We start from the raw sequence: 11,027 nt of genomic DNA on the forward strand, positions 1-11,027 counted from the left end.
AAGAGTTGCAACACGATTCTAAAATACAAAATTACTGATATAAAATCACACCAATCTTATGCATAAAATTCTTATGGCCACTGCAGTTTTCCGGACCTATCAATCCTACTATACAGCTTCAACCTGGCCACTGTCCAAGAGAATAGCAATGGTAATTATATATATAAAATTGTCACATTTGCTGTCATTTTCAGGCTCTGTCAATCCTAATATACAGTTTCAACTAAGTGTCCCTGAGAACATTGCAACTATCCAAAATGTGAGCCTGGTGAATAAAGAAGGCAATAAACTGGGCCACTTACAGTATAATCCAGGAGCTGACCTCCTTCCTGCATTCAACATACCAGAAAACAAGCTATCTAGTGAGCCGTTATACCTGATGCTGACTGCAAGTACACGTGATGGTAAGTATTCTTGGACAAGAGGCAGTCCACAACAGCAGCGGGCAATCCACAGTTGGACTGAAGTACTGTTTCCTTATTTTTCCCAGTGTTCTATATATAATGTAGGCATACATATCACAAAAAAAGTACAGCCAGAGAGGAACTGTTTGGCATTCAGCTAAGCCACTGATGCTGAACAATTTCTAGCTCTAAAATATTCTTTTAAGTGACACCTACAATTTATGTAGCTAAAGATGCCACAATTTGGCATATACAGAGGGGGGGAGGCAAGGCTTCATGCATTGTAGACATCAATATTAATCAAAATGGAATGCTCAGTTTCCTGCTCTGGTCACAGTACCCTTGGTATTCCTTGGGCAGGAGACTGCAGGGGCTTCAGAGCTAAAAGATAAAAAGCTTTCTTTTATTCCATTGTTTGTCTACGATGAACTATCGCTGTGAGAATCTCCAATCCTACAAACAGATGTAGATCACCAAGAATCTTCACATTTCACAATACTTGAAGTTTATTTGTTGCATTACTATGGTTGATCCCATTTTCAAAAGAATATTGTGCCATCATGGTGACTAACAAGATGTGAAGTGTGAACTGCTCTGATTATGTTGAAACTGTAAATGATAAACTAGAAACAAACTGTCAAAATTGCACGAAATTGAACAGTGAACTACAAAAAGCAAAGGAGGAAATATTATCTTATAAAGAAATTGTAAAAGTGCTTCAAGCCGAGTTAAGTGATAACGTGACACTAAATAATCCGAGTAAGCTGGAACAAAATAATAATTATTGTGAACAAGTTAAAACTTTATTAATGGAAGAACACTGGGAATTAGTAATAGACAAAAAGAAAAGAAATCTGGATGTTTTTAATAGAAATTTAATACAAATAATACCCACAAACGTGAATAAACCTGATTCGAAACATAACCTCAAAGATGATGAAGAACAGACTAATATGAGAATGAAGGAATTAGAAGCAAGAAATATAATGAATCATACCTTGACAAAAGAGAAGATTAGATATGAAGAAAGTCAGAGAAAATACAAACATAAAATATGGATAACTGGCGATAGCCACGTGAAAAAAAGTGCAGCTGAACTTCGCATGATTTTGGATCATAGATACGATATTATGGGAATTACCAAACTAGGTGCCTTGATGAGTGATATTCTGACAACGGCTATAGATGAAGTTGCTTCATTAAATAATAAGGATATGTTGATCTTGTGGGACAGGGCAAATGATATTAGTAAAAATAATACAAATGAGGCACTTAAGTGCTTAATGAGGTTTATGGAAGAGCATAAAAGGAAAAATATCATTCTAATCCACACACCGTGTAGATATGATCTTACAACTATTTCCTGTGTAAATAAAGAGGTACTGAAATTCAATAGGCAAGCCAAGAAAATAAGCAAACTGAATTCAAATGTGAAACTAATGGAAATTGATCTACAAAGACAACATTTTACTAGGCATGGACAACATCTAAATCTATTGGGCAAAGAGCTGGTTGCCTCAGAGCTGGCAAAGAAAGTCGAACTCAAACAATCACTAATGTACACACTTTTAATTGTTTCATATGCTTCTCCGGCTGTTTTGCGTAACTTCAAACAAAATTTTCCAATGATCGTCAGAACAGTACTGTTACATTCAAGGTCAGAACACAAGATTAAGCGATACTTGCGCTTTGAAATTATAGACAGCCACAGCTGAAACTTCAAGAATCTTAATGCCACAATTCACCAACAGATGGCATTGCAGAGCAAAATTTAAAAAAAATGAGTCCTAACAGATCCTGGACACACTGTATATACATATAACTTTAATTCTCAACATTTGTGGAGCTATGGATATTCAAAGTTAAAGCATGATTTGCATATAGCTAACCTGTTTTCACAAACAAATTCACATACTGTGCAGTTCAGTTTACAACAGATGTTCAAAGAAACCACCTTCATGTCAGATTCACATTCTGAAAGAAAAATAGATTCTTACTGAATGTGTATGAACATAAAGCAGGTGCAACAGATAAATTAGCTTAAAGAATATGATTTTCTGGGTTGTAACGCCATGTAGTAGATGATACTATTAATAGTCTGCTCTGAGAACATCAAACCGAATTAGAACTACTTCGTCACACATTAGATGTTGCAAGGCATGTAAATGGTGAAGTTACACATTCAACAGGAAAACAAGACAGAATGTGTATGCAAATTGAAGGTGGCCACTTTGAACATTTATTGTAACCTGAACTGCACAATCTAAGAATTTGTTCATGGAAACAGTTTAGCTATGTGTTTACAATTTTTGAACTTCACATGCCCATAGCTGCATAGCCACTGAGAATCATATCTCCATTACATGACACTCCTGTCTTAGAATAAGCTCCAGTTGTACTGACATTAAGACAAACACTCTGTACAGCAAGAGATGTCCAGAGAATATATTTCCACACATGAAACTAAATACTGCAGTTTCTCAGAGCATATGGTAGATGTTTCAAGTGAAATTCCTCATTCATAGCACAAAAAGGCTTAAAGATCTGTCTAAACATTCACCTGGAGAGACTGGAGATATCCATGAAAAGCTCGTCAAGAAAGCTGGTCTCCTGGCTGAGATTCAGACATGGTATATTTAAGACTTGAAGCACTAGTAATAACCACTATATAACAATGCTCAGTCATGAGACTGCAACCAGTGTTTAAATGATGTATGTTACAGGTGAAGTTGTTGAACGTCTGGTAGAAGTTGAACACCAACCACAAAGTTATGCAGTTCCCTATACTGTGGATGTGCTAGCCCAGTCAACCCTTGAAGTTCAGCCTGGGGATAGAGTGAACTTGGTTTTCAATGTCACCAATCATCATTCTGAACTTGCACTCTTGACCTTCACATACCAAGTCAAAGATTACCCATATATCCCACCACAACTCTTCATCAGGCCCGTAATGTGAGTATCAAATTTTACTTGCGACCAGTAAGTTTGATAACAGAAGGTAATATCAGAAATATAATTAATTTGAGCTACAAGTCAATTCCAGGTGCAAGCGGTAATGTAGTTGGTTGAGGCACTATGCTACAACCCAGAAGGTCATGGGATCAAATCCTAATCAGGTGGATTTTTTTCAATTTACCTAATCCTTCCAGCCCCACTATGGCCCTGGGGTCGACTCAGCCTCTAACAGAAATGAGTACCAGGAATATTCTTAGGAGTAAAGGGCGACGACCACATAAGGCTAACAACCTTACTGCCATCTATGAGCCGATTGTCTAGAATATGTGGGAACCTCAACATCTCAAAACCCTATTGGCCTGTTACAGTTACGGTTACGGTTACAGCCTTTACGGTCTGTTACAGAGATACCTTTGCTCTACTTACCAGTCAATGCCATGCAGAAGCACAGTAAACATATTTCCATGGCAACTGATACACAACAGAGGGAACAGTCCTCTACTGTTGTGGTCTGTGCAAAGGCTACAGAACAAGGACAAGTGGAGAGTAAGCCACTCAAAGTCATAGTGCTTAATGCAAATGGCACTTGAAGGCTGTGCTGTGAACTCAGTACACAGCTGCAAGAATTACACATAGATGTGGCTCTGCTCAGAGACCCATCAAAACTCCATGAGAGGTTCTTCATTCCAAATTTTCATTTTTATTGAACTGAATGCCTCTTGGTAAGAAGAAGATTTCCCACTTGACAAAGGCAAAGCCTATTTATAAGAGAAAATCCCATCCTCTCATCAGAGAAGATATTACATAAAGGCTATCACTGCAATGGTTCAGTTTACAAAAATGAAAACTCTGTTCATGAGCTTCATGGGGCCTGGTGCCAAAATGGACAGGCAGTAAACCGCCAGTCAGTAAATCTGACTCTCACTGGAGAGTTGCATAACTCCCAGTCATGAGGCCCATGGACTTGGAACGAAGAATGACTGTACTAGCAGGGCTAACAGCAATTAACCCAACCAACCAACTAACTGATGAACCAGTCATGATCTGCAAGTGAGCAGCAGAAGTTCATGACCTGCCATGAGAAATCTCTATTGTTAGCAGCAACTAATAATGACAGAATAACAAACAGAAGATTGTGCATGTGCTGCACTGTTATAATAATTTGCAGTTTTAAGCATTAAACAAATCCAATTATCAATCCAAACCCTGTATCTAGTCACTAACACATGACAATATAGTGAAAATATAACTTAACTTTCTAAGATAATATGACAAAGAACATCACTATTTGATGCTGATGCACCTTCAAAGATGCTTCACACATAATGTGTGTTCCTGTCTCTCTACATAAGAGCATATTTGCTATCTCTGATGGAAAACAGAATTAATACGGCCTGTTTCAAAATGTGCCTGTGCACTACCCATGCTCTTTAACTTGCAATCTCTCATATATGCATGAGTCTGTATTATCCTTTCGTGTGTTGCAACACTGTTGTCAAGAGAGTAATAGTATTTTCTCAGTGACAAATAATCAATAATAAATATGTCATAGTATACCAAAAAGTAAATGAATTTCACCATGATTTGTGGTGATCATACAGAAACAGTGTGCACAACTCCCATGGTGCTACTTTCCAATTATCCAAACCAACTACCTCCTCAAATGTCTAAGACCCTATCTATACTGATTGGCATTAATGCTGACAACCTTACCACCAACTTTGAGCCGAATGTCAAGGTAATGTGGGGCCCTCAACGTCTGACAACCCTATGGGCCTTCACGGCCTGTTACAGGGATACCTTTACTTTCCCCCCCCCCTTCTGCATCACACATTAAAATTACTGTTATGCCTGCAATGATGATAACAGAAAATTAAGAAGTGCCAAGGAAATACGATTGTTCAGAATCGTAAAAATTCTATGAATCCTTTTCAGATACTGCAGTATTCTCAGGGATCAATCAACCCATAAAAGATGTTACATTTCATTTAATAACCAAAGGCAAGCCTTCTCTTTCTTCAAAGTACTTTAATTCATAAGATAAGAGCATTAATTCATTGTGCATCTAGGGGTGCTGTACCTCCAGGAAAATCCATACAAGTCATGGTGACAGGACTGATCTACAGGAATATACAACCGGGTACAACTGCAACAATTGAGTTTTTGGTTCGTCCATATAGGAGATTATATCCAACTGTCAATCGTGCTGTTTACTTGTTTATAGGGGTACCACAAGTAAGTACAAAGGTTACTTTCACTTTGCTAATGCTGAACTGCCACAACTTCTTCCAGCAATTCACAAAATATTTAATATGGCCAAGACAGCATCACATGACTTATAATTGATTCTTTTATATAGTGCACACAGAAAATGTGACAACATACTTTTCCTATTCCCTGTTCATAGAAGTTAGTGCCCTGTTTCTTAAAACTTAATTTTACTGCTTTTTCCATACCATCATTATCATCCAAAATGTTGCTTCAGCACTGAAAACATCTGGCAATCCACTACAAAACTGATAGCAATGTAGAAACAGCAGTTAAATAACTGATGAAAGAACAGGCCAGTGACTCCTGCAGACACAAAATATAGTCTCTCTATACGAACTACATGGATAAAATAGTTTAAAAACCATACACCATGTTATATTACTAATTTCAAAGATTCAATGTATCACTTCAAGAAACATATACTGTAAATTCATTTTCTGGCAGCAAGTTCCTCTGACACACTAGGAAACACCTACCAGGCCACATGGTGCCAAAATCAAAATGACAACTCAAATTTTCACCGCTGTGAAAGCTTAATTTTATATATATCATTTTACAGGTCTCTGATTCGGATCGTCCAACCATCAACTATTCAGTGAAGAACAATTGTAAGAATGTGCCTCAAGAGAGATGTTCAACTTCTGCATGGAATATTGAGGCCACTGTCCAAGACAGTCGTTCAGGTAGGCATACTTTATTCAGTCTGCAGTGTCATATCTGAACGTTTTTATTTCAACTAAGAAACTTGCTCATAAAAACCAAAAAAATGGAATGTTGTGAAGTCTACAGATCCATGTCTCCTTTCACTGAACAAGTGACATGCTTAAAGCCAAACTGATTAGTCTGCACCACAGAGTGCATAACCTCCTCGTTTTCCATTCTGTATAAGAACTGAAATTTTAATCTTTGAGGGTACAGTATCTTGCTACAGGATATACACCACAGACTGAGGATTTTCTCTTCCACATCATTACAGATAAAATATTCACTATCTGCTATTTATGCATAATTAAAAACTGAATATAACTTGTCATGTTCACGTCTAATATTATATCTCACAAACACCTGCCCTGCACAGAGAACGTTTCTCTTCATGCTACTGTTACTCTGGAATACATGGTACAACACAGTTATCTGAAAAAATCCTCTCCCAAAAACCTATCTATTTCCTTGGAAAAGGAATTCTAAATGATCCCAAAAAAAATGCTGGGGCTAAAAAATCAGTCTTGTTTCAAAGGTATTCATAATTTTCCAACACTGGGCACCCAGAAACAGAAAATATACCAGTAAATTGGTATACCTCTACTGTTAATAAGTGCACACATTCTAACTGCAGAATATGAACCATATCAAAGAATTCATATCACTGTCAACATTACAATCCAGTTGTGGTGGCTGTGGTGAAGGTGATTATGACGATGGTGACTCTTACATTTTTAACATCTTCCTACAGTGCAAATCAGTGTAACTGGAATAATTTAGACTTTAATGAGCATTTCAGTGGTACCCAGTTCTAATTCTGGCCATGTTACTGGTTGCTTTGAATGAGACTTTTGTGCTTTCTCACAATTCTTAGTGAATGCTGGAAGAGGGGCTTGCAATACGCTACAATTTCATCAGTTAAAATCCCTACCAACAAATCACTCATGATCAAGCTTCTCATTTACTTCACTGTATAAGCTGTACATTGAAACAATATTGTCAAATACCCCAAGAATCATACAATACCTGGCATAATTTATAAAAACTGGCATATTTTTCAGTAAAAATTTGTCACAAGATCTTTCACATGCTTGGTTTAATTCCAGGACTCATCAGTGTAACATCTAACCCAAGAGGTATTGAATTCCTAACCAGCTTTATCGCAGGCACTAAAGCAGCTGTTCCAATATCATACAGTGCATCCTGCTGTGCTCCCACTGTTGACATCAAAGCCGCAGATGCAAAGGGCAATTATGTCACCCAGCATATTGATGCCAATGCTGGTATGTCCTTACTGTACAAATCAACGCTGACTGTAAACTCAGTATGTGTTTTTATATTAGTATTAGTATATGGGCAAGTTGTAAACTAGATAATAGTGAAGGTTAAAGTGTAAAAGTTCACTAATACATGAATAATTATAATACTGATCTTTAAATATTGCTTTGTACAACTTCCTTCTAAGGATAAAACTGAGAAATATTTCAAACAAATGCTTTCTCTAATGTAATTAACTTTACAATAACAGCAACATACTTTCACCATATATATTGTCGCGTGTTTCCTATGCAAAGCGACAAGAAAATTTATGTGGGTCTCGGATTTGGACGATAACTCTTTACACTCAAAAATACAATTATTCACACTTCGGATGTTTCCTCTTCAATGTTACAACACTCTTGAACTGCTAATCTTGGTGAAGTAACTTCTGCTCTATTTGGAGCTCATCTGTCCTTAGCTCTCGTGAGATACGAAATCTACTGGTCTCTTGCTGAATATGCTGCATAGGAATTGCTAGCCATTGACCAGTGATGGACGTCTTATAGTCCGGCTTTCAGGCAGCAAGTCACAATAAGTTTCAGATCTGATTCTTTTTTTGCAAAACTTAATTGAAACTGGTTGCTTAAAGAAGAACACTGGGATGTCAGAATGCTTACTGTATGCTATTCAAGGTAATACACAAGCATTAAAAAAACACCTATAACCATTTTATTCAATGAAGAGTCGTATGCTGAAGTAATCTCACAACACAGTCTTCTATCACTCCTTTCCTGCACAAAATCAGGAATTAGAAAAAAGTGTCCATCCATTTCGCAGTCTAAACATTAAAACAAATTGTAAACACAAAAACACTTCTCTAGCAGCTTTCAAGTTCTCTGAATATTACTAGGAAGCCAGATTCAAGCTCTTTAACTTTATCCCTATTGTGTTTTTAAGTTCACTCATCATTTTTGCATTCATAATCCTTGTATCATCATCAACATCAAACATTTTTTGTGCATACCTTTGTGCACTGGAAATAAGATAGTTTATAAAAGAAACATGCATCCCATAAAACAACTGACAACTTCAAAATCCAACCATCTGTCCCAATTCCATATTCCTTCCCAATACTCTGTAGTGTGATCTAAGTCAGCCCTTACACATATGAAAGCAAAGTGGTTTTTAAAGGCATAAAAACTTTAAATGTTATGAATATGGTCTGTTTCAGATAATGAAGGGCTCTCTGAAGCTGAGATTGCAGTGGTAATATTGGGAGTTCTACTTGCACTCATTATTATTGTTGTTGCTGTTCTAGCTACTTTACTTTGTAAGAGTAAACGATCACATAATCTCCAACATTCTTCACATTAAATACAGCAAACTCCACATTACAGAGCATGTAAGGGGAATGGGATCCCAGTTACATGAATCTACCAGCTATGTGAGAAAAGCTTTTATAGAAACCCAGTATAAGATCAAAACAGCATATCTTCAGTTTTAGTTCTTGTAAGAGTGTCTTCCTAGGTGACAGCAGACTGACGAATAAAGATTTTGGATACATATACTCCAATGCAATCACAAACTCAACTAGCCTCTACTGTAATGGCACTTGCATGAGATGGGATGAAGGGTAGCACTGCTAGCGCTGGCAGGAAGAACAATCATATGATTGGTAAACATATGCACATTATAAATTTTCAATAACACGGCAATTTCATTTTCAAAATTCTGTCAGTTACGTTAAAATTACAGATGCATGGATATTGGATAACTGTGCGTTTACTGCAATAATATTGTGCAAAAGCATTTTCACATTTTATAACATTCAAATTTTTAATTATTACTCTTCATTATAGAGTTGAGATATTTATGGTAAAAAAAATACATTCTTTAGATCAGCAATATGACTGAGTTCATTCACATGTTATTCTTCATAAAACTTTAATGCAAAAGGATTATATGTCACATATAATATTCAAGTCAAGTTGCAATTCACATACAGGCATTATTGTGTTTTACATGAATTCTGTCCAGCTCATACAGCACTCCTGGATAACACTACACATTGAAAATGTCAAACTGGTAGAAATTTGAGTACAGAGTGGGCCATAAATCAAGTAACAGTGGATGAACTTTATAGCTCTATAATTTCAACTCTGTACTCATAACTCATATAACAATTGGATCAGATAACAAAGTCTTCTTGAATTGCCACCAAAATCACCAGACCTCATGCCCTTGACTATACCTGATTTCTATTTTGTGAGAAGTGTTCAGTGCCCATTAAAAGAAGAAGTTCTGGGAAGAACTAATTGCCTACTTTCCTTTTACTGTAAAATGAGTATCTGAAACAAGCTGGGAATAATAACTATATTATGTATGCATAAGCAAGTCAATAAAATAATAATATAAACTCAGGTTTTATAGAACCTGAATATATTAAAATCATTCAAAGTGGTAAGATTGCTGCCAGAGCCTTGTCAGCGAGAACAGAGTGCATCACGGGAAGGTGAGGATGACTGTAAGACATGAGAGGCTTTGCGAGAGATGCTGCAGTGTTGGTATAGCTGATAGGAGTGATTTGTACTGTAGAACACTAAGGCAGCCTCAGATGGTACAATATACATATCAATATTGATAACGATCAGTTCAACCATTCAGGTATTATTTAGGTTATGATCTTGACAATTTTAGGGGCTACAAAGTTGGAATTATTGATGGGAGGGATTTATGAAGTATTCCACTGAGATGGACAATTGTTTCCAACATTCATGTAATATTAACTCATAGTCAACCCAACATTTACCTTCAAGGCTAACTACAGGAGCTAGGGTATTTCTCGAGGATAGGGTGTCACTAAGAAGGCAAACACTTTACAGATTGCCTGTAACCCATGGTGCGATTAATCCATCCTATAAACGGTTATGCAATAAACCTTTAATGATCATCTTGGTGTGAACAAGTGAAATCATAACTCGAATACCTTCTAATAAACCTGTTAATTGGAAATTATTGGCAACCTAGACAGGCCTACAACCAAACAAAACTAAAAAGAATAAATACATTCCTAATATTTTTATGTTATCTTCATGGTATTGACAAAATCATTAAAAAAATTACTGATTCATGAATCATGACTCATTAAAGTTTTATGAACCATAAGTTTGGGCTCCAAGCATGTTAAAACCCTCAGAAGAACGCATTTCGTCCTGTAGTCTACTGTTGTAACCTTGCATTTTGCTTACATTTAAGAACGGTATGCTAAACACAAGTTTTACTTCTGCCATAACAACACAAGTGTTAAAACACTGGCAGACAATAGTTCCATCTCAGGGTTTCATAAAATAGCATTAAGGTTAAACTAAGTTCCCATATCCCTGGGAATATTTTATACATTTTTAGAATTTATGAATAAAGTAATTTTCAACTATA

The 11,027-nt window shown here is 36.5% G+C and overlaps 1 protein-coding gene across 1 annotated transcript in view; it reads left to right on the top strand.

The window, feature by feature from the left end:
* Window positions 1-10,641, top strand: part of LOC111875076 — a 38,143-nt gene extending 27,502 nt beyond the window's left edge. Inside the window, exons 6-11 of the mRNA XM_023871131.2 lie at window positions 195-404; window positions 3,128-3,356; window positions 5,429-5,594; window positions 6,190-6,313; window positions 7,439-7,615; window positions 8,824-10,641. Of these exons, the coding sequence (XP_023726899.1) occupies window positions 195-404; window positions 3,128-3,356; window positions 5,429-5,594; window positions 6,190-6,313; window positions 7,439-7,615; window positions 8,824-8,966 (1,049 nt within the window). The 3' untranslated portion in view covers window positions 8,967-10,641. The remainder of the gene's footprint in view (window positions 1-194; window positions 405-3,127; window positions 3,357-5,428; window positions 5,595-6,189; window positions 6,314-7,438; window positions 7,616-8,823) is intronic.
* Window positions 10,642-11,027: the final 386 nt, after the last annotated feature.

The sequence above is a fragment of the Cryptotermes secundus genome, unplaced genomic scaffold, assembly GCF_002891405.2.
Source record: "Cryptotermes secundus unplaced genomic scaffold, Csec_1.0 scaffold2553, whole genome shotgun sequence".
Classification (NCBI taxonomy): domain Eukaryota; kingdom Metazoa; phylum Arthropoda; class Insecta; order Blattodea; family Kalotermitidae; genus Cryptotermes; species Cryptotermes secundus.